Source organism: Polistes dominula, unplaced genomic scaffold, assembly GCF_049000335.1.
Source record: "Polistes dominula isolate Pdom_NZ unplaced genomic scaffold, Pdom_raw_medaka contig_49, whole genome shotgun sequence".
Classification (NCBI taxonomy): domain Eukaryota; kingdom Metazoa; phylum Arthropoda; class Insecta; order Hymenoptera; family Vespidae; genus Polistes; species Polistes dominula.
This window is the reverse complement of record NW_028300914.1, coordinates 910,792-936,855: the sequence shown is the minus strand read 5'-3', so window position 1 is coordinate 936,855 and position 26,064 is coordinate 910,792. Positions and strand designations below refer to the sequence as shown.

General features: G+C 30.4%; 1 protein-coding gene across 1 annotated transcript in view; it reads right to left on the bottom strand.

Annotated features, from left to right (window-relative positions):
• Positions 1–17,864: 17,864 nt before the first annotated feature.
• The window catches only part of LOC107069381 (uncharacterized), a 54,359-nt gene continuing 46,159 nt past the window's right edge, over positions 17,865–26,064 (bottom strand). The window contains exon 3 of the mRNA XM_089169707.1: positions 17,865–21,747. Within this exon, the coding sequence (XP_089025833.1) occupies positions 21,667–21,747 (81 nt within the window). The 3' untranslated portion in view covers positions 17,865–21,666. The remainder of the gene's footprint in view (positions 21,748–26,064) is intronic.

Here is a 26,064-nt window from a genome sequence, read left to right as displayed (position 1 = left end):
ATAAATATATATATATAACAATTTTATTAAGAATAAAATTATTAATAAATAAATATTATTAAATATAATATTTATATATATATATATTAAAATAAATAAATAAATGTGTTTGACTTACGGTCTCGAGAGAGCAAACCTCGCAACCGGCTAAGCTCAGCGTACAATTACCTAAATTCCGTTTCTTGATCGAAAGATCTTCAGAGTAGAGTAATCAGTCTTACGCCATTTATATATCTATATATAAAATAAAATTCAATAATTGTAAAAAAAAAAAAAAGAAAAAAAAATATAAAGAAAAGCAGATAGTCTTGTTAAAGTATAAATTTGATCGATAACAACAAGTCAAGAGAATTATTATTGAAATATTCATTGACTATCGTGTCACTTGTTATTATTATTATTATTATTATTATTATTTGACGATAAATCTTTATTGTATTTTGTAGGAGAGTTTGAGAGAAAATCATGGACGAGAGATAGGGAAAGGTGAGGAAAGGGAGAAGGTGGAAGGTAGAGTAGGAGGAAGAGGAGGACGAGGAGGAGGAGGAGGTGGTGGAGGTGGAGAAAGGGACAGGGGATGGGAAGGGGTTAGACGTATAACCAATTTTACGATAGCAAAGCGTGCATAAAGCACGATCTCTACAAAGTGTATATCTATTATAATTATAAAGCACGGGAAGTTGTGGTTGGATCGATTATTTTGCTAGTATAATATGACAATATTGATGGTCTTGTAATCACACACGTGAAAATATAATATATATATATATACATAATACGGTTGACGATATGAAAATTTGAACACACATACACACACACACGTATGATAGTAAAAAGAGATTAAAATCTTATTAAACTTTTCTAAGTAAAGGTTCGAAGTAATAAGATACGTATGGAAAATATGAAATAGTGAAAAAAGATACATACATACATACATTTTTTTGTTTGAAATTTTCCATTAAAATACGAAGAAGCTTTTTATTCGATACAATGTGTAAAAAAAAAAATAAAAACAAAAAAAAACAATATAAAAAAACATTGGAGTTGTCGAATTGTCGATACTACATTTTTAGTACGTTGTTGTAAAAGTTCACGGGGGAGGTGGACGGGGGACGGGGGATTTGATACGGGAATTTGCAATATTTTAAAAAGCATTTTATAATAGTGCTCGAATAATACGTTTTCAAAAAAGAAGATTTTATGGGAATTGATCTTGGTTAGCTTTTCAGGTAACAATGACGAAGTTTCGCTTATCGTGACACGATTATATATATATATAGGTATAGAAAAGAGAAACACACATTGAAACGTCGAAGCGAAATTTAGCTTTTCACAAGTGAGTTTACTTCTCTACTAGAAAGGATGAACTAGTAGTAACTTGCAGAGCTTTCTAGTAGTAGTTTGCGAGTGAACCGGAAGAAGGGAACGTTCGAGCGTGATTGTTGGTAAAAGCTCTTGATCGTTCGTGCGTTGAAAATGTTCATGGTGACTATTTTTTCTACACTTTTTCTACCATAACGACTATCCCGTTCATCGATTACTATTGAGAGTAAATCCCTTCATCAACAATCTTAATACAATTAACTCTTTATTTTTCATGTTTACCCTTTTACACATACTTGCTTGATATTCTACTCTACTGGTGGTGAGGTTTTTTCCGAAAAGTAGTACTTATCATTTAGTATAGTAACCGTTTCATAGCTTTGTTACATAGCTCCGTTTCCGTTTATTTTCTTTTCAGATCACTCCCATTCTAAAGAAGTTTTCACTTCAAAAAAGAAATAGAAAACAAAATGTTGGTACTTATAAAGTCTTTAAGAAACAATACGAAGGATATTAATAGTACTTAACGTTAAGACCTACCCCTCTCCCATCCCCACTGCACCCTATTTATTTATTTTTTATTTATTTCCTTATTTCATTGTAGAAACTTTATAAAAGTGAAGTGTGGAAGTATAGATTCGTTGTAAAGCTTTACCGTAATTTCTTTTCTATTTTAGTTTTTGATATTTTGTTTAGTTTCTTTAATTTTAGATTCCACCCTTTCCTAGTGCTCCTAGCAAAGGGAGGGCTCTCTTCTTCTTCTATGCTTCTTTCACAAAATTTAGTGATCTTTACTTCTTCCGGAAATCTTACACACGGGCCAGAGAGATGTTGAGAGAAATGGCGAGACCTACTACCCCAACCGGATGCTGGAGTATTGCCAGAACAGACCGAGGTTGGACGGGAGGGTTGGAATTTCAGGCACGCTAAGTGCCTCCTTGATTTACTCAATCACTCTGCTACGCTTGTGCCTCTTTGTCTTCTAACTCGGCACTCTACTACTACTACTACTACTACTACTACTACTACTACTACTTCTACTTCTTTTACTTATTCCTTCTTGAATGTTTCCTTTACTCTTTTCCAACCCCTACCCCGTTACTTTGTCCTTTTTTTTATTTTTATTTTTTATTCTACATTTATTTTTATACTTTATATCGATTCATCCTATGTGAACTTTTATTTCATTTAATTTATTTTTTTTTTATTTTTATTTTTATTTTTATGTTTGTTTTGTTTTTAATATTTATTGAGAATTCGATTTTTTGCAAATAGAATAGTAATAACAAAGTTTATAATTTAAGTGTGTGTTAATGTACGATTTTAAATTTAAATACAAAAGTGTTACAATATTTATTTGTATATAATAAATATTTTGTAACTCTTCTATATATATATAATATTTAATAATAATTTATATTATATATATGTAATATTATAATTAACTATTATTAATTATTATTATATTAGATATTTTTAGACAAATTTTACTATACTTTGACTAACCGTATATAAAAGCGTATCTATTTAACCAAATAAAATATATATATTGAAACATAAAAATTTAATTTTATAAATAAAACAGTATAAAGTATTTTTTGATTAATATTAAATATCCATTTTAATTATTATTATCAATGAGATTTATTATTTTTACTCATACCATTGTGTTCGTTTATATATTTTAACGTAAAAGAAAGAGAGTTTAAAGGGTGTGTAGAAACAGATAGAAAAGAGTGAGAGAGAGTGAGAGAGAGAGAGAGAGAGAGAGACCTTGAATCTATAGGAAATGGTAATTAAATCCTTTGATGCGATAATAATAGCGAATTTTCGAGTTAATTGCCGAATATTCGGAGTGGTTTGAAACGCGTAATTTAAACAGGCAGGCAGCCGAGGAACGCGGTAACGGATTCCATTAAAACTTTTCGCTCGGCTCGTACGATAAGTGACACGTATTCCCTAGCATACTCTCTCTCTCTCTCTCTCTATTTCTCTCTCTCTCTTTCTCTATCTCTCTCTCTCTAGGCAAAAGTAATACATTTTAAAGAATTTGACGTGAAGAATTTACATTAGAAAACTTTCCTAGACGCGTATCCGCGAATCTTGACGAATCTTCTTCTTATTCTTATTTTTATTCTTCTTCTTCTTCTTCTTCTTCTTCTTCTTCTGCATATTCCAACAGGAAGAAGAAGAAGAAAAAAAAGAAAAGAATTGTATTCCGTTTGTGATACCAGATGATAAATTAACTATGATATTTATCATACCAAAACGTAACCATAAAGTATTATAATCTACAGTAATATTTATTTGTTTTACTTTATTATGAATAATATAAAAATTTAAAGGGGGTATTGGGATCTCTAGCACTTGAATACGCCATCTGATGGCTAAATTCAAAATTAGAGTAGATAGGATCGAATTGCTACGCCCATTGCACCCCCTGCCAGAGATCCCATTACTTTTTTTTATTGTTGTTGCAATATAAATATCATTTATTTTATTATTTATGTAAATTAAGGAAAAAAAATATATATTAACTCTCTACCGATGATTAATTAATTAAGTATGTATACATTTATGTAAATAACGTAATGTATAAAAATAAATATTTTCATTATCTTATCGTTTAATAAAATAACGATTTAACCTGAAAAAAAAGAAATTTTACATTGTACAATTGGAATATTATTAAAAGTTACTCGTCATAAATTATTATTGAACTCGGTAATAACATTTGATTAAATATCTTCAAGCGAATTTAACGAGTAAACATCGTTAATATTGTTTTTCATATTTTAATTCATTTAAAAATTATATTCACTCGCACGTTTTATCTTAAACCAGATGAAAGATACATTTGATTCTCTGGAAAATGAATAATAATAATAATAATAATAATAATATCTGAATATTGAAATTACTTTCTGTAAATTGTGTTGTCGTAAAATGATATTATTCGATGAAATATCTCTATCTTAATTTAAAGAGTTAACGTCAAAAAACACAAATATTATTTATTGAATGTAGATTTAACTTTGTATTTAATTAATTAAGAAAAATATATTGTGTGTCACGTTGGTTAAAGAAGAGATGATAATTTCAATATAAAACTACAAATATATATATACAGGTTAATATCGTATTAAGTAAAACCGTGTTATATGAAATCCAAAGTTATAATTATACCTTTACGTATCATTGTTCTAAAATAATTTCATTTTTAAATAAGTTCAAGCAACCATTGTGTTATCCAGTATTGTAGAAATCCAATGTTGTACCAAGATTTTCGTAAATTTATGAATCATGGTTTAGTATTCCGTATTATAGAAGACAAAATTATCTGTATAATATATTATTTATATCTTAATTATAAATAACATTACAAATATAATCAAAAATTACAATTATATTATATTATATTATAATTAATAATTCTAATAATTAATTATCTTGTAAAAAATTATGATTTAACATTAATACTATTCGATGAAATATCAAATATAACAGCAATCGAGATGAATTTAAAGATTATAAACGTAACGTGTAGTAGTGGAATAGTATGTTAGATATTATTTGTTGAACGTAGATATCGCTTCGTATTTAAGTTAAGTTACGTTAAGTAGAACGGAACAAAGTAGAGAGAGAGAGATAGAGAGAGAGAGAGAGAGAGAAGCGGGTAACGATGTCTAGGAAGCACCAGCAGCAACAGCAGCAGGAGCAGAATCAGGAGCACCGGTAATGCTCGACAGAAGCTCGCATAATCCTCGTGCGGGCATCGTCTGTTTGATCTTGTCTCGGATTTTGCCAAGTCGACGGTAAAGCCGGTCCTTTCGTCGGGTATATATATATATATATACAGGTTTGCACTTTCCGCAGATAGCGTTGTTGTGGACAGAAACTTCTTCGTAAAACAAGCCTCTACTACTTCGTTAGGTTAGAAGGAACCAGGGAATGAAGGAAGGAAGGAAGGAAGGAAGGAAGGAAGAAGAGAATATGGGCTGAAGAAAGAGGGAGGGTTTTTGGGAGGAGGGGCTGGGTTGAGAGGGGGTTGGTGGAAGTTAGAAAGGAGCCGCACACATTGGCTACAACATCGTACGAGCAATTTGTTAATGGCAATAATTCACTTAAGCGGATTAAACACGATCGTGAAACCGAACGAGAACAACTCATGAAAGTGTGACAGAGAGAGAGAGAGAGAGAGAGAGAGAGAGAGAGAGAGAGAGAGAGAGAGATAGAGAAGTTGTCATTTAATTGACAAGTTAAATAGTTGATACACATAAACGATCGATTGGAGATTAAACTGAAGTTAAAGTTAGATCTTAAACTATAACACATGTCGATTTAAGGATAGTTGTTTATGTTATTTCGGTTAGTAGTATTACCACCAATCTTTTTTTGTTGTTGTTCTGACTACTACTGGCGTCTAGACGATGATATGTAAGTAAGTTAAGTAAGTAAGTAAGTAAGTAAGTAAGTAAGTAAGTGACTAAGTAAGTAAGAGTAAGCAAGTAAGTAAATAAACATGTGCACTTATTTAAGTCGTTTAAGTAAACTATGTATGAGAAAGTTTAAAGAGAGATGAGAAAACGCGGTGGCGGCGGCGACGTTAACATGGCAGAGTTTCATACGAAGAAACCTTAAGTAACATTTGCCAACTAACCTAACTAAGATAAAGTTTTCAACAAAATGCACAATGTTTATTTTAAATGCGATCACACGAACGTAAAATAGGATAGTTTTCACGTTAAATATATATATGTAGGACATTTATTTTTGGTAATAGTATACACCCCTGCATGTATTAGGTGGTTCGGAAAGTCATTTCGTCTTTTGTTGACGTAATAATGGCATTAGTTGATGCAAACCGACAAATAGTAACACATGAGATCGATGAGAGCTTAAATTGATCAAATTCAACTATTTATGACCACTTGAAAAGGTTTAGGTTTAACCTCGAAGCAAAAATTGTCTTGATTTTTACAAAAGAAAAACGAAACGACTTTGTGAACCACCTAATACAATGCAAATACACACACACACACAGAATAGGGTTATGGCCCAATATTGTTAGTTACTAATTCTCTCGTTTATATAGGGAATTTCATTAAAAACGTATTTGACCGATGAAATAAATCATTTTGAATCAGGAAACGGTAAATTATTCTTATCCTTGGGTTGAAGGGTCTCTCTGTCTCTCTCTCTCTCTCTTTTCTCTTTAGAATCAGCTATATCATTTCAGGGTTTCTCTCTCTCTCTCTCTCTCTCTCTCTTTCTTCATTCACTTCTCTTTCCCTTTTCTCGTTGAAAGATCTTTTCTTCCCAACGCGCGGACCTATTTCCTACCTATCATCGTGACGCTTTCGAGGAAACCCAAGTACCCGCCCTTATAATGTAAACGAATCGGAAGGATCCGGCTTTTATGTTTCTCCAAAATGGGATCCCTTTCGCTTATGTTAGTGTAGGCTTTTTCAACCAAGTAACCTAAGTTCCCTACCATCGCAAACCATACTCGTCGTTTCTACCCTTAAAAAAGGTGTTTTATTTTATTTTCTGATTTTAACTTAACACTTTTGTGTTAATTCCAAATTGAGATAAATTTATTTCATTTTATAATGGTATTTTTAAATAACCATTATGGTAAAACAATTAATAATATAATTTATTAATAAAATGAAATAAGAATATATTTTTTTATTATGATTTGTAATCTCATCATCATCATCATCATCATCATTATCGTAAAAAAAATGTGTCGGCCCTTTAAGGATTTCAAACGTTGTTCGATTTTCTTTCCCTGATGTTTTTTTCCCTTTAGATTTTTTCCTAGGTCACGAAAGAGAAAGAACGAAAGAGAGAAAAAGAGAGAGAGAGAGAGAGAAAGAGAGAGAGAGATAACAAGAAAGGGCATCAAAGAAAGACATCGTCGTCCGAATGAAAGCGAACGGGAATTCGCAGGAAAGATCGTGAGAAAGGGACTCTATTTGCTACGCGCCTTTGGCAATTTTCATTTCCATGTTTACCTGCGAGACGACGAAAGAGGAATAAAATGGGGACGACGGATGTACGTGCTCGATGACGTTTTCAATGGTCGTCGACTTCTCTCTCTCTCTCTCTCTCTCTCTTTCTCTCTTTATTCTACAGATTCACACACACACATATTCATACTCATACAAATACAGATATATGTAATACACATAATATATATATTCACTCATTCTTTCTCTCATTCTCTCTTTCAATCTCTCTTATTCTCTCTCTCTTTCTCTCTATTCTAACTAACAGAGATAATCATGACTCTTTGTTAATAAACAAATAATTCGCAATAAAATAATATTACGATAATAAATTGAGATATAAACTATCTTATCTTTCAAGTTGAATGAAATTGCACACAGTGTGGAAAATTTGATTAAAATCGGTTCAGTAGTTTAGGAGTCCATTGCGGACAAACAACGTGACACGTAATTTATATATATTAAGAAGATGTATATATATATATATTCACTCATTTTTTCTCTCATTCTCTCTCTCTTTCTCTCTTGGTAACATTGAACTGGAAAATGGAAAGGCGTACGGGAATCATCTGTGAAAGAAGAAAACGATTACCAATTCTACCATTTATCTTATCTCACGTGAACGATGCCGAAAGCAATATGAATTATTTTTTCTATGCATAGGGAGGAAGGGAGGGAGTGGGGGTGGGGGTGGTATCTAACGGGAATTTAAATGCAAGTAAGAAAGATAGTAAGACTATTCGTGAAAGAATATGAACGAATGAACACGATGGAGGAAACAAGCTGAGAGAGTTAGCATGGGAAAGGGTGGATAGAACGGGCAGTGTGCCAGTAGAGTACCAAACCCTTCATCGATCGGTTAATAACGTGGTGGTGGTGGTAGTAGTGGTGGTGGTGGTGGTTGGGTGGTGATGGTGGTGGGATGCTGCTTCTCTGTCTTCCTATTCCAGTTTTAACTCTTTCCTACTTTCTACCATTTGCTCTCCCGTAGGCTATTGCCTTTTCCTCTTCATATTTTTCTCTCTCTCTTTCTCTCTTTCTATTATTTTTTTTTTTTTTTCATTCATTCATTCTTTCATTCTTTCTTTTTTTCTTTCTCTTTATGTTACACACACTAGTACAAAGGAACCTACTATAGTGATGTATTTAACACCACAACCACCACCACCACCACCACCACCACTACTTGTCTCCGATTTTCTCCTATTTCTGTCTTTCTTTGAGTTCTTTTTGTTTTTTCTTTTCCTTTTTCATCTTCTTGTTTCTTCTTAACCTCGTCTAGCTTCGTGACGGAAAGTACGTCAGTTTCTCAAGTGAGAAAATGACGTAAGATAAGAATCTAGCACGCCATGATATATAAAAACTCGTAAGATGAACGAAAGAAAAAATCTCTACCTTACTCGAATAATAGACAACAACTACTACTACTATTACTACTACTACTATCATTGGTTACCTTAAAACTTGGCTGAAAGGATTAGAGTAACGGTAGTCTAGACGGAGTAGAAGAAAAAGAAGATACCAAAAAAATAAAATGATAATTCTTAAGCTCTCCTCCTTTTATTCATACATCTCTTCTTATTCTTTTTTTTTTTTTCGTATCTCCTTTTTTCTTTTTCTTTTTTTTTTCAATGGCAACCCATAAAGTCCGTGAGCTTCTGCTAATACTCGCTCTTAGAATTAATTACGTGGCTAACGACCTACGAGCCCAACTGTTCAACTCTGCTTTTCGTTCATTCTCAATTGTTCTAACTCGGTTCTGGTCCCTAGTGGATAGGAAACGATACCCTACATCTCTCTCGTCTCTCTTATATCGCGATAAAAAACTACATTCATCAAGCTACTATTCTTTTCTCACATTATTCATAAAGTGGGGTAGGAGACAGTGTGGGATAAGAAGGAGAAGAAGAGACAGTAAAGGGGGATAAGAAAATTGCATGGAAGTAACCAGTTTGCTACTCTTTTTCTATCATTCGTTTTCTTTTTATGATTTTTAAAAGAGACAATATCGATGGGAATTAACAGAAAGAGAAGAAAGATCAAGATAAAGATAAACTTCATGGATACATAGAAAAAGATAGAAAGAAATCGAATGAGACGAGTGTTAAACAATCATACACGTCATGGGAAATAATAAGCAAAACTATAAGACAGATTTTATTAACGATTTTTGTCTGTTGACTAAGACACTAACCACAAACTAGTATCATAACTAAAAAGATATATAAAAAAAGATAGAAAGAAGTAGAATAAGACGTATAGTTAATAGTATAGTTATACCATTAAGTGTTAAACAGTAATACACGTCATGGGAATAATAATCAACTATAAGACAGATTTTATTCACGATTTTCTTGAATCCCTCTTGTCTTTCGGTTAGGACGTGACCATGAGCGACCACTAACCACAAACTACTACTGCTACTACTACTACTACTACTAGCTAGTAGTCTCGACTCTTCCAATTCCCTAAGCCAACTCGTGCCATACAGTCCTCCCATAGGAAGAGGGTGGGTGGTATGAGGAGGACGTGGAAGAGGACACAGAGAGATGAAGGTAGTAGTAGCAGAGTGAGAGAGGGGTAAGAGAGGAGTAAATGAAGAGGTCGACTCTTGCGCGAGATACTGCAAGCAACCAGGGTGTAGTAACCATTAAACTAGGCGTCTAATAGTTCCTCTCGTCCACCCACGAACAATAGTCCGTGGCGAATGCCATCATCCTCTTACGACCCCTTTAGGAATAGTTACGTTCTCCGTGGACACCCGGTACACGTTTCAGCTTACACTATAAATTTCCTGTCACCCATACGTCGCTCAATGGAAACTATGTTTTATAAAACTCCAAAGATCGTATTTTTAATATCTTCCTATTAATCACAATATCACAATATTCATATATGTATAAGTAAATTTACAATAACAAAAAATATATAGTTAATTAATTATTTTTTTATTATATTATAAAAATAATTTATTATATTATAATAATATAATAATATATATATATCATAATACAATTGACAATGAATCGATGTAACATCGAAAATCTACGATAGGGGATTTATTATATCGTAATAATTGTTCTCCCTGTTCCATTTTGATCAAAGAAATGAAAGAAGAAGACCAAAAGAAAGATTAAAAGAGGAGGGGTGCGGGGGTGAGGGGTGAGGGGGATGAGGGGGAGGGGGAACGATCGCATTGCAGTGCAGCATCTTTTAACGTTAAAAGGAAAGAATGCCTTTCTCTACCCCCTTGAATGGAACGTGCAATTTAGTTTAATTAAATTCAAGTTTAGGAAAAGTTTTCAAGAGAGAAGAACCTTTTCAAACCTACTATTTCCTTTTTTTTTTTTTTTATCTTTATAAACAACGCTTTGTGTGTGTGCGTGTGTTTTCTTTTTTGTTTTTTCCTTTTGTCATAAAAAAGAAAATTCATTTCTATTTGATCTTTGCTCATTTGCAAAATCAATTAACTTCGTAATATAATAAAAATACGATAGAACTTTGATAACATTCGTTTGGATTATTTCATTGCATCGAATAATAAATTAAATAATTCTTAATATATATATATAAAATGTAACTTATTATTTATAAAATATTTCGATAATTAAAAATTGACAAAAAAATTGTTATAAAAGTCGTGTAAATAATATGTAACGTGTATAAAGTAATAAACTATGAAAAAACGTGACGATAAATATTAAATCTTGTAACATTTCGTAATAAAAGAAAAAAGAAAAGAAAAGAAAAGAAAAAAACCCCCTAAAGAAAATAAAAAAAAAAAAATAAAAAATACAAATGAATAATAATAGAAAATGATAGAAGAATGATAAAAATGAAAGAAGAAGTACTATGATATACACACGTATATAATACGTGTACATATTATAACATATGCAGGTGTACATATGTATATGTATTTGGGTTCTCAGCTGTTCCTCGGCAAGTTGTTTGGTCCAAGAGCTATGTTTAGCCAACTAGTTAATATTTATTAGCTACGGACAGAGATATATGTTCAACAAAGTACACCTGCTTCAAGCTTTTGGTGTATGAGTATATAGAAGAGGAAGGTGTGTTGCTGCTGCTGCTGCTGCTACTGCTGTTGGGGGGTGGGTCGTCTCTCTCATCCCCCTTAGGAAAAGCTATAAGTACGTTTGTGGCATCTTTCTATGAGAAGTTTCTCCTCTCTACCGGTTCCTCCTACTCATTCAAGAAATACGAGTTTGCAGATACAAAAGAAAATGGCAAAATATATTCTTGTGCAAGTGAGGATTATTGTGTGAGTTTTTATTTTTGAGAAAAAACCAAAAAAAAAAAATAACAAATACTTTCGTTAAATTTCAATAAGAAATTTAGAAGAGACAGACAGGTGTGTGTGTGTGTGTGGTCTTTATTAAATCTTATTATATTATTATTATAAATTATATCTTTTGTATCTATTTTTTTATTTTCATTTTCATTTATTTAATATAAGGAGTTAATGTTTTTAAATATTTTTGGAACGTTGACATAAAAAAAAATGGATTTAGGTTTATTTATAAATTGTTCTATTACCTTTTACATATTATAAAATTATAATTAAATTTATATATATATTATTATTATTATTATTATTTCTTAATGTTATAATTAATAATAATTAAATATTATATATTATATATATAATTTTATTAATTTATATAAATATTAATATAAATATTATATTAAATATTATTAATTATAAAAATATTATGAAAATTAATATAATTTAGAGTAATTATATATAAATAAAAGTATATAGGTATAAAGAAATATATATATATTTGTTATTGAAAGAGGGAAGAAAGTTTTTCAATTTGGGTTTTGGGGCATTCTTTTTTAAAAGGTGAATGACGAGAAGATATTGCCCCCGTTCAAAGTGAAAACTCGATTTTACCCTTTTAACATCGTTAGAATAATTTCATTCTCGTTTTTATCGAGAATGAATCGAAAAAGTACTCTTTCGAAAAGTTGACGAGACCAGATTTAATTACTTACTTTCTAAATTATTTCAGACTACGTGAAATTGAGGCTACCGAACTATAATTAATTATGATCGTTCAAGTAGATACCTCATAATATACGCTTACATTATACGAAAATTTGAATTAATTTACAATTTTATTCGTCTTCTTAGAGAAAAATTATAATCACGAATTATACTCTCTTTCAATACTATTAATTAACCTTTGCTTGTTACCACACTTGGTTCAAAGGACCCAAAAGATCATTTTTACAACTTGAAGTCATTTTTCTCAATTGTTCAATTTTACTAATTTTTTAAAACATATTTAAATTTAATTTCAAGCTATAAAATCTATATAATCTTTTTAAGTAAGTATTAAAGAAGTCTGAAAAAAAATGTTGAAGTCAATTTATGCAATAGTTTGTTTTTTATAACAATTTTTCTCGTCTGAGTCTAAAGGACCCGGGTGTGGCAAGCGTGTTACTACAGGAAGGGTGGTAAGCAAAGGTTAATTAATTAATAATTATTTGCAGATAAAAAAAATATGTAATATCATCTTACAATGTTGAAATTGTTTTTTTCTCCTTTAATCATACATCAACGTTTTGTATTTGTACCTTTCAAAAAGGTATTATTATTAAACTGTAACAAATGCATGTAATGAAAAAAATAGAACAGAAAAAGAAGAACAAAATAAAACAGATGATGGATAAAATGAAGAAAAAAGAAAAGAAAAGAAAAGTAAGAAAAAAAAAATATTAAAAATATTAAAAATGTACAACACGAATGTTAAAAATCAAAAGAAATACAATTTTTCTCGCGATACCAACGTGAACAACGTTGTTGTTGTGTTAGAACGGGGGGAGAGAGAGATTATTCGTGGATTAATATTACGTAAAAAACATTTCAAATGGGTTGATGGTGTGCGTTATCTCCAACACTAACGCGTTTTATTTCGTCTATATTCAATAATATTATAAATGCATGTATAATAATCGAGAGAACGTACAAACCCAGGGCTTTTGGGAGATTACAAAGTTCTCTCTCTCTCTCTCTCTCTCTGTGTGTCTGTGTGTCTTTGTATGTATGTGTATAAGTGTGTGAACGAACGAACATAACGTTCTATTTACGAGACAGATATTATGAATATTTATTTATTTTTTCCCATCTTTCTTTCTCTTTCTATCATTTTATTTGATTACACTTTCATCCCGCTTTTAACTGTAATTCTTCTCATGATCACGTTAATGATAAATAATATCGGAAGATTAGAATCGATAACGACGTATTGATTTTAACGTCAAAAAGAAGATTACGATTTGTTGTTGTTGTTGTTTTTTTTTTTAAATAAATCATAAGCAGTATGTTGCAAAAATAAAAAACAAAAAAATCATACTCAGAAACAGAAATGAAAATATTGAAGATATTAATGAATAAAAAGGTATGTTGTTATGAACAAATGGAATAAGAATAAGAAAAAGAAGAAGAAGAGGTAGAAGAAGAAGAAGAAGAAGAAGAAGAAGAAGGAAAAAATAATAATAAATAAGCTTAAAGTGAGAAGAGAGAAGTATTTAGTTAGTAATGGGGAAATATACCTTTAAGGTAGACGTTGAGGTACGGAAATGGAAGTATTACCAGCAGGAAGTAATTAGGAATAGGTAGATAGGTGCTCAGGGATTAATTCTGAAAAAGCACTTTGGAAATACCGAATGAGAGAATAGAAAGGAAAAAAGAAAATTAAACAAAACAAAAAAATTACAATTAAAAACAAAATAAATAAAAATAAAAAGACAAAGAAAAAGGTTTTTAGGAACACAGAAGCAAAATGTATTTACAATAAACAAAAAGTAATAAATTGAAACACGAAGTTAGAAAAATATTTTTTATCGAATACATACGTTAATCACAAAATTGAGAATTGACAATTATTTTGAAGATGAAGAAAAAAAAATAGAAAACCAAAAAAATACATGTGTTAAAGGAAAATGTAAGAAAGAAAAATGAAAGACGGAATAATATAAATAAATAAAAAGAAATAAAAAGAGAGAGAGAGAGAGATAGAATAAAGTTAAATAAAAAAGATAAAAAAGATAGAAAAAGAGAAAAATATTCTCGTTGGTATTCGTGTACTCGTCAAACAAGTACAATACATATGAAACTTTTCTATGAACGATAAACTTCGCCATTATATTTTCTCCGTTAGAACTTTAGACAGGTATAAGGGGGGGTACACGATCTAATTAAAACGAGTTTAACAATTTTCATTGGCTATGAATTTCTCTAATTACGTTTCCTTTTAAATCTCTTAATAGGATTTTTGTTTCGGAATTTTCTTATTTTTTTTTTTTTTTTTTTACTTGTGTTTCTTCTCTATTTTTGTTTTGTTTTTAAATCGTTAAATAAAACTCGAACGTGAACGATACTCCCCTCCCCCTCCCCCCCACCTACTCCCCAGATGTTTCTATTTCATTTTGTCGACGTTACATATATATATATATATATATATATATATATATATATATATATATATATATATATAGTTCGCTTGTCGGATTTCGAAGATTCATCATTCTTGTGTAAATATAAACATTGCTAATCCATCTAGCGTAAATGCGCATGTAGTAATAACTACCTGTAGTATAACTATATATATATATAATCTACAAAATCAATAATAATATCGAGGAGGTAAAATAAAAAAAGCAAAACAAGAGGGATGATATGCTAAGGAGTCGAATTAAATTAATAAACATATGTGTAATCTAGTAAATTTTGTTAAAATCGTGATAACGCATAATAAATCTTTATATTCAAGTTAACGCGGTATTAATTTCTATTACTTTTTTATTTTTTTTATAAATACACCTCCATCTATATTACCACCCGACACAATTCATTTACTTTCACATATGTATATATATATATATATATGTGTTCGAATGAAAATTCAGTGAAAATCCACGCTTAATTCATACGTGCCGTTACAAATTTTGCCCTACCAACGAAAGAGATAAATGTCCGAGTGTAGAATTTATTATTATATTAAGTAGAGAATCGTAAGAGATAAATTTAATGCACATATATATAAATATATATACAATATATATAATATATATATATATATATATATATATATATATATATACTTGTTTCGAGAGACTTCGTTAATTTAAATGAGTTTTGCTTAGATCAACAAAAGTTATAGCGTAATCAATCACCTGGTAAAATTCGAAACGTTCGAAAGGGGCAAACACCTCCTCTCCTCTCCTCTTCTCTTCCCATCTATATATACATATACACACATATATATATATACCATACAAATACACATAACTTGAAACTTTCCGCTCGTTATTATTCGATCTGTTCGCATAGAACCGAGAGAAGAAGAAGAAGAAAAAGAAGAAGAAGAAGAAGAAGAAGCTCACAGATAAAATACGAGCGACGTAGTGGAATTTCTCGCGGGAGTAACAAGTTTTGTAAATGCTATTTTTAAAGAATCCCAACTTCCGAATATAAGTTTGAAGACTACGTACGTACGTATGTATGTATTTATGTATATATGTATTACCTAGTACGTGAACTCGAATTATCCTTTTTTTCCCTTCTAAGTATGTATGATGTATGTATGAGTGTTCATCTGTTTTTTTCTGATTACAAGTGCGATATGTTCCAACGGATAATTACATCTTATTCTCGTATATATATATATAATGTATATATGAATATAATTATATTTGATTTATTTTTAAATACTTTTCCATCTGAGTTTGTTCATTTTAACTATTCAGCAAATCAGCATGCATTTACATAGATAGAAATATACTTTTATACGCTTATCAAACGTATCAAACTTTCTCTCTCTCTCTCACGCTCTCTATGTAAATTCACGTTTTGCACGAGTTACCTCTTATCGTCTAGATAATAATTTATACTATAATATATGTATGTATGTATTTATGTATGTACGTATGTATATATATATGTAGATACCTTCGTGTTCACTTTCATATCGATGGCCAATTACCTAGACACATATTCGAAGCAAAAATTTCGTTAGTAACGTTCAATACAGTTTCAGAAAAATACGTCTGTATATCTTTCAATAGAAATATCAAAAAATTGTTAATCGATAAGAGTTTTCCCTGTTGTAGTAGTGTTTTGCTTAACCCCTTCGTAATATTTGACAAAATGAAAAAAAAATTAAAAATAAAAATCTCTCTCATTTCAATATTATCTTACAAATTGAGATATAATTATTTTTTTATTTTATATTTTGCAATATATAGTTTCTTTTCTTTTTATTATAGAATAACACTTAAAAAAAAAAAAAAAAACAAAGTTATTATATATTATAAGAAAAATGCATTTAACGATTTGAGATCGTCTCTTTTTGTATTAAATTTTTTTTTTTTATAAATAGTATGTACAAAAGTATATATTACAAATGAAAATGTGTTTTTAAATCACAATGACCTACCCTTTTTTATTTTTTTAAAAAATCATTTTCCAAATATTCAACATTCATATTTCATCCGATTCACGAATAATGCCAAATATAATATAATAAATATATTTATATGAAATGAATTTGTTTATTCACTAATTAAACGATTACGAAACTTTCTATAAATATCGTTATTCTAACTCTTGTATCTATTAATCCTTATCCGTACACTTACTTCGTTATCTATCGATAAATTCCCATTTCGCTTGGAATAATCCCCCATCTCTCTCTCTCTCCCTCTCTCTCTCTTGGGTTTAATCCAAACTCTTCAAACAAAAGTTCAACTCTCAGCGATATGCGTTTTCGCGACACACCGGTTACCGTCAATGTCACACCTGTGAACGCATCTTGCAGAAGCAATTTAATCAGATCCTTTTGATCCTTAACCCAGCTGTGCTCAGGTTGCCTTTCTAAGCAAGTTGCTTTTCAAGAAAATAGAGAAAAGAAAAGAAAAATAAAGAAGAAAACGTTATTCAAACGAATACATATATATACATACATATATATACATTTATATATAAAAGAATATATATATGTATGTTTAGCAATGCAATATTCCCAGTATTTTTTCCTAGAAACTCGACAAAGCAATAATTTTCGTTCACATACCCCTCATCAAAACCATCCCCATACCACCCCTCTCTCAGTCACCCCTCCCATATACTCGTAGATGATATCCACACACAATTTATGGGCCCAATTTATCCCAGAATGCAACAGCCACTACTTCTTGATAGTAACTTAGAATTAGGTGGTTCTGAAGGTCCTAGTATGCTTCCTATGAATATGACAGGACCTGCTGGAAGATTAGAATAGTAATTAAATTAATCAAGGCCAATGAATTACTTAATTATTAAGTAATAGGCCAATTACAAAGGTCCACCAGGTGTTTCGAGTGTTTCTCTGGGCCCAAGATTATGTCCAACGTGACTGATGGAAATATTCCTGGAATAAGCAATACGAGTATGGGCATGTAATGTCACATTAAAAAAGAAATAATACACAAGTTATTTGTTTAAAAGTATTCATTGAAAAATTAAAAGATATTGATATGATTTATTAAAAATGATATTTTTTTTTTTTCGTCAATTTGAATACGCGACCACTACTGTTTCATTTTGTTGACTTAATTATTATTATTATTATTATTATTATTATATATGTATATGTATATGTTATCACGAAAGATTAAAATTGGAGAATGTCAAGATGCACATAGCTCAGGGGTCGGCAATCTTTTGACTCGGAAGAGCCAAAAATTACAATTTACAAAATTTCAAAGTTTTTCAAGAGCCACCAAATTTGTTCTTGCCAACAATAAATAGTACTCGCATAATTAAAGTTAGTTTTTTTTTTTTTTATAAAATATTATTCATCGGTGCCTAATCCTCGTTAATCGATTCAGAACGATTTTAAAATTTTTTTTTTTTTTTTTTTACTAAATTCTTTTAACTAAAGAGCCACAAAGAGCAGCATGTGGCTCGTGAGCCGCAGGTTGCCGACCCCCCTGACATAGTTAAATGTCAACAGCTACCAAATATGTTGGTGTGGATGATCGAATATTTGAGTTTACTTTTATACATTAATATTTTTGATATAAACTAAACAACCATGTGAATATCTTCACATTCTTCAATTACGATCTTTTACGATAATATATACATATATATATATTAATTATTTATTTATGTATATAAAAAAGAATGATAACAAGCCAAGGACAGCTGGGGTTTTTTTTTTTATCGAGCTAAACTACAATCTAATAATCTTACAAATAAATCGTTCAATTTTAATTGAAATTCCCCATTTACGTATTTAAAGTTCATGAAAAAAAAAATTCTTACAATTATTCGATGGATGATATTTTATAAAATTAAATTAATAACAATTTGTCTTATCTCGATGATATTATTTTTAGAATCAATCGTTATAATAAATCTTTGTGATTCTTTCAACAGTTAAATATAATAACTTATTTAAAATGATATATTGAAACAAAAAAAAATCGATATTTCCTAAGACTTTCTTTAATTCGAGGAATTGTTAAACTATTTGAACCATAATTTCGATGATAGCACGAAGTATTCGTTTTATTTTCTTTTTTTCCTCCATCCATAATCTTTCGTGAGAAAGTAAGAAGAAAATGAAAATGAGAGAAATTGGTATCTAAAAAACAATGTAAAAAAGAAAACAGAATAAGAAAGAGAGAGAGAGAGAGAGAGAGAGAGAGAGAGAGAGAGAGAGAGAGAGAGAAAAAGAACCGGAAATAAACGAAGCGATTTTTCCGTAAGCATTAGTGAAAAAGGTTACCCATTTTTTCTTTCAATTTTTTATTTTTTATTTTTATTTTTAAACACTCTTCTAATTAATTCCACGAAACTTTCTGATCGAAGGATAAAACGTTCGAATAAGTTTGTAGTAGGTAATGGATATTATACATGGGTAGGTGGTGGGGTTTGGTTAAATGTTGATAGTAAATGGTGATGGTGATTGTGATGGTGATGGTGATTATGTTTGTAGTAGTAATAGTAATGGTATATAGATAGCAAAGTGATATCAGAGAACGGGGCTAAGAGTTTTAGAGTCGTGTACGCGTTCAAGGGGGTTGGGTTTGAGAAGAAGGGGGTTGGACGGAGGGTAAGGAGGTTCTTCGTGCTATGGAAGAACGTTCATTTGTCTTCCAAGGGAGAGTACACCGTGTGTTTCGTTTCATACCAAGATGGTGAGTAGGTGGGTGAGTGAGTGGGTGGGTGGTTGGTTGGTTGGTTGGCTTGCTTGCTACTTTCCATCGTGAAACAATACACCACCAGTCTTCCGGAGTTGTGGCCTGCACAATGGCGGCCCTCCAAATGACAAGAGAATTTCGCAATTTCTCTTTTCGGGCTTACCACCACCACCACCACCACTACCATCACCATCACCATCATCCCCTACTACTACTACTACTCATTCTTATACGCCTTCTTCAGACTCAAGTGTCATCCATTGATCACGAGCGGGAACGATCATTGTCTTCTAGTCGAGTTCCATTTTCCCTTCCCCCGTAAGATTTTATTTTATCTATACTCAATTCTATTCTTTGTTATGTTAGTAAAAAGATGGCTGAACAACCCTTTAATGTTGTAATTTTATATAAAAATGTTGATGTTAAAATTATGAGAAAATATAAGCCTAAGGTTTTTTGATTTGCCACTCCCTTTTTACGTTCACAACCAAAGTGAAAGCAATTTTATGAACATTCGAAGATGACGACGATTTTATATATCATGTAAACGTGGCCATATATGTAAGTTTAGCCAATAAAGTGACAACACGGTTGACTAGTCTTGTGATTAATTATGACAAATGAGCAACCCCCGAATTGCTGTGATCTCTTCGCTTATTTTCATCAGAATGACGATGATTAAAGTACTACAATTGTCAAACTTTTTTTCTGCTTTTCTCTCTCTCTCTCTCTCTCTTTTAATAATTTAACTTTTAAAAAGATAATCTGTTTTTTTAACAATAGGACAATCTATTTGATTAGATAACACACACACACAGACCTACGTAAGGATTAAATAACATTTTCTTAAAGATCGCGTTTTTTTTCTATTGTATTTGTGTATAGCATTTTAAATGTGTGTGTGTGTTATAAATTTAATTTAATGATATCACAAATAGAGAGTAATAGAATAGTTTATTATATAATAAATTGACTGACGCAGTTTATATAACTTTCTATCAGTCTTTGAATAAATGATCGATACCGATATTATATTCCTTTTATCTTCTCTTCTCTTCTCTTCTCTTCTCTTCTCTCTCTCTCTTTATCTTTCCCTTTTTATAGAATAATATCTTCGATAGATACAATATCGTATCTTTTCAATCTTTTTCAGAATTCAATTTGTTGTATTCAGTTAGCGCAATCCAATCTCTTACAAAAGAATTTGTTCCCTGTCCCTTACTTTAAAATTTCACACAATATCGGCTTTCGATAGGTATATTATATATATATATATATATTTTTTTTTTACTATTTTATTTTTTTCTTGTTATCGATCTCAATGTAATAAAAAAACACCATCATTGATATCGGATTAGAATTAGAATAATAATTATAATAACGAATACTTCGTGCTATCCATTCTGGCATTTTTATGGCTCATAGGCTCATATGCGTTTATTTAGGCAACGTTTAGAAATTTCGACGTCGACTCAAACAGCAAAAACATTTTTTTTTTTTTTTTTTTTTTTTAATTTTTATTTTTGCTATTACTAATTGTAAGATTATTATTATTATTATATTATAGTCAGATTTTATTCAGATTAATTATTATTCGATGATGATACGTGGTGAGTCAACGTGCGAAAATAATCGGACGATTTGTGTGTTCCTTATCTAATATATTATCTTATATATCTTATATATATATTTATATATATCTATATATTATATTTTACACAAAATAATAATTGAAAAAAAAAAAACGAAAGCGTTGATGATTTTTTTTGTTACTTCATTTCTTTCCTTTTTTGTTTGCATTTTGGTTTTTCTTTTTCATTTTTTTTTTATTATTATTATTATAATTATTATTACGGACACACGATGATATTTTTAATATTATTATTAATATTATTATTAATAATAAACGCTTTTAATATTAATTATTTTACGAATTAATTTGACAAGAAATGATTAATACGTCTTATGTTTATACGATGTGTATTGTTGTTGTTGTTGTTGTTGTTGTTCGCATACTAACTCGAGTTAGTTTCTCGATAACTTCTGCCACAGTTCCGAAGGGTTTTGTATTTGGAAGATGGAGTATGATGACTCAGATACTTTCCTTTGAAAACTAGCAGTCGTCTTGGGTCGATGATGTTTGTAATAGAGCTGCCACACGTTCCGAAAAGTCCCCAGAAACGGAATGTGAACACTGGAAAATCATAAGAAGATAAATGATTCTTTTTCGTAATTAATTTAATTATTATTATATTATTATTATTATTATTTCTTACTGTTCTATTATGAATGATTGAAATTGAAGAAAGAAGAGAATGTCAAGATTCACATGATCGTTTGATGTATGATTTGAAATATTTTTCTTTGAATAAGTACAAAAATCATTCGTACAAACAAATAAACGAAACAAAGCAATATTATCATATTTTTCTATAGGTACACGTTTTGCGAGATAATCCCATTTGACAAAAAAAAAAAAAAAAAACAGAAAAAAACCCCACTTAAGTAAATTCTGTAAAACGTGAAACATGTCGTAATTAGTAATATACAAATTCGTTGTGGGGGATAATGATTAACTGTGACAAATTAGATCGTAGGCAAAGCAAGCGATAGTCCTGTTATCGGTATAGTTTATACCAAGAGAATTGATATGCAAACTGCACCGAGGTCCTATTACGAACTAAATACACACTATATGGTTACAATGTACTCTACGTATAAACATATACATCAAGATACTAGCGTATATACAATGTAACCGATGTAACTAGAATGCGCCGCGCGCATTTATGCCAACCATTGTGAAATTTAATTAATATGCAGTCAAGACACAACTATCTGCATCACATGTGTGTATATATATATATATATATATATATATATATAACCAACAAGTTACAGTTTTCCTTCTTAGTCTCTTCTCTAAATTGTCCTTTCAAAGATTAAGAGATATATGAGAGTTGCAAAGTATCTACGTGACAAGATTTCAAATTGGTACCTTTTCAAACCCTTATTCCGATTATTATGCGAGAAGAAGAACTTTTTTTTTCTATTTTTTTCATTTTTTTTTTACAATGAATTACGTAAGTCAATCGTTGCTTTTTTATGGTGTGTGTGTGTGTTTTTTTGTATTCCTCACAATATTTTTCTCTTCTATTCGTGGCAACAACAACAACAACCCTTCTTCCCCCCTATCCCCCTCCCTAACTCGTGACGAGCAATCGGCTTGAAAGCTATCTTCTTCAAAGAACAATGTCGATGTGTGAATAAGACGCGTATTTTGGAAATTAACATTTCACCCCTTGAGAAATCTTCAAGGACGATTTCAAATAGACTCCTTTTAGGACCTTTTTGTAATAACGCGATGGTGAAAAAAAAGAATGTGTCAAATCAAGGGATGTTTTCTAAATATACATTTACTAAATTAAACAACACACGCTCATATGTATATGTATATGTATATTATATAGTATTATTTAAATTATATATAATAATAATTTGCATTGATTAGTCATTTTAATCAAAGACTTCTTGTTATCTAAATACACACGTATCAAAAACGAATCTAATTGAACGTTAATTAATAATAATTATAATAGAAAGTGTGGTAAAAGTATAAATTATCGTTAATAATAGTCAATCAATGAAATTATTATTAATTCGTATATTTGAACAAAAGGTCGAATGAAGTCTTATGGTTCAATTGGAGATGAGAAATCAAGTCGATTGTTCATTTTTTTTTTTTTTTAGTTTTGAATAGAGGTAAAATAAAAACAACGTGATGTTGATTGATTTTAACTTTGAAGGAATACTGACGTCATCGTTTGGCCCATAGGGTTGTAATTATTTGCCAGTCAAGCGTATGGTTTCTATACCAACGGTATTTTCTTCTCTTCTCTCTCTCTCAGTTTCTTCCTCTTTTGTTCCTTTTTTTTCCTTCCGTTCTTCAATCTTTCCCATTTTCTTTCCTACCTACCCTTTTTCTTCTTCTTCTTCTACTTCTTCTTTCTAGGTTGCCTTTCTCATCTGACCTCTACTATTACTACTTCGTTCCGGTGAATAATGAATCCGTAGGATCGACGAGAGAACGACTTTCACGTTGTTACCTTTCTTTTACTTTGTCACACCTAAGGTATAGGGTAGAGAGAGAAAAGGGCTTCCCGTTTTTCGCAACGTGTGCAAAAGGTAAAACGAAGGGAGTAAGTAACGAACCTGCCTGCCTGCCCTTCCTGTCTGCCTGCCTGTCCGTACCACCGGTTATCCCGAACATCTTAGAAATCCTGGGGTTAATTAACACGAACAAAAAATACATCCCAGAAAAAAAAACATAAACCATCTATGTATGGGTAATTAATAATTTTTATATAACCTGATAATATTTAACTAATATTTATATGAAGTAAAATTCTTTACTTTACAAACAAGAAAATCATTTTTCAAAATCATTTATTTTTAATAATATCTACCTACACATTTATCATCTACCTCACAAACACAAACACAAACGCAAAAATATCTTAATTATTAATTATTTATTTTTAATAACTATGTCAAATTTCTTTTTGACAAATTTTCATTGATACATTTATTTATATTCAATTGCAAATTCAAAGATTTTCTATGAATTTCAATAAACGTTATATTCACATAGAATAATATTTAACTTATATATATATGGGAATTAAATATTATATATACATATAATATATTATACTTATATTATTATATTTATATGTTGAATCATCCATTCATATAATAATTATATATATAAATTAATTATATAATATAACTTATATAATATATATATATATAATTATTTTTATTATCATTATGATAGTGTTTAATTTAAACTGTAACTAAAGTAAAATTTATGAAAATAAAGAATAAAAGGAAAAATAAAATAAAAAAGAAAGAGTGACGTGAAAAGGGGTAAAAGTATAGTAAACGAGGAATAGAGGAAGGAAAGAAGAATCGTAACTGTTTGCACGTCAAAGGTCGTTACGAACTGTAAGATCCCTTCCAACCTTCCCCCTGAACCTTCTAGTTGGCTCAACTCTTGCTTCAGAGAAGGACCAGACTGTGAGACGCCCCAAATCGGATGTATACACTGTTGATTGAGGCTTGCCTACCACCTTCTCCAACATCTAACCCCTCTCTCTCTCTCTCTCTCTATCTTTCTCTATATCCTTCCTCTTCTCATCATTTCGCCAACGTCCTTCAACATTTCAAGATTTCACCCTATGCAGCAACTTTGATTAAATAGATTATTTGATTGGATTTATACAAGAGAGATATATATAGAGAGAGAAAGATATATATATATATATTTTATATATTATTATACTATACAATATATACTATACATACTATATACTATATATATATATATAGTATAATCCTTGTTATATCCGCTCTTGTTATTTACTGTGTCAAAAAGTTCATCCACTTATTTCGACAAATAATATTTTTTTTTTTTTTTTGGTATCGGTGTATATAAATATGAAAATTGTCACGTGGCAACAAAACCGCAGGCAGTTGTATTAATTAGCGTGATGGGAGGGGGTGGATAGCTCGGGGGAGGAAAGTTGACTCGGTCGAATACGTTTCGAGTTCATTCATATTGATCCCAAAAGAAATAAAAAAGTACAACAACCACCACCACCACCACCACCACCACTACCACCATCACCAATACGTTTGCCACATTTAATTGGGAACAAGGAGAAAACTGATTTGAAAATTTATTCATAACCTCCGATATATCACACGGATTCCTCCATTGGGGATTTGTGATTTTAATTAATGTTTCTAAGAAACTGCATGAAACTTCGTAGAAGATGAAAGAAAAAGGAAAAAAAAAAAGAAACCTCGATGATCGTTCGCAAATGTAAGTACGTAGTACAAGTTAAAATCTTTTGATCTTTTCAGCTTGACCTTCTTTTCTCCCCTTTAAAAACCACCCTTACCCAATCTGTTCTTTCTCTACGAAAGATCGAACTCTTTTAAACTAAAACGTTATATAAAAATCAAGATGGAGTAAAATGGGTTACTATCTTCTTATGTAAATGTTAACACGATGTTACCATAGCACAGTGATTCCCAAAGTGGGTGCCACCATCCCTTAGTGGACGCTGCAATAATTCAAGGGGCTGGTGATAGCTACAGGTGCCAATGAATAGTTTCATCATTTCAAAGTTCAATGTTTCTATTATAATTTACAACCATTGTTTACTATATTTTACGAAAAAAAGGTAGAAACATTAATATCCTATTAACACTTTGGGGTAGGGTGGGATTAAAAGTGTGTCCCACTTTTGTTTGATATACCGTAATGCAAGATGGGACATTTTTAGTCCCACCACGAAATATTATTGCAATAGCTACACATGCTCCTCATAACTTTATATTTCGTCTTATTTATGCAAAACAATTAGTTATTAACTCATTTCTTTTTAATGTTTTTACATTATTACATTATGTAATTACCTTTATAAAAAAATATATACCAGTT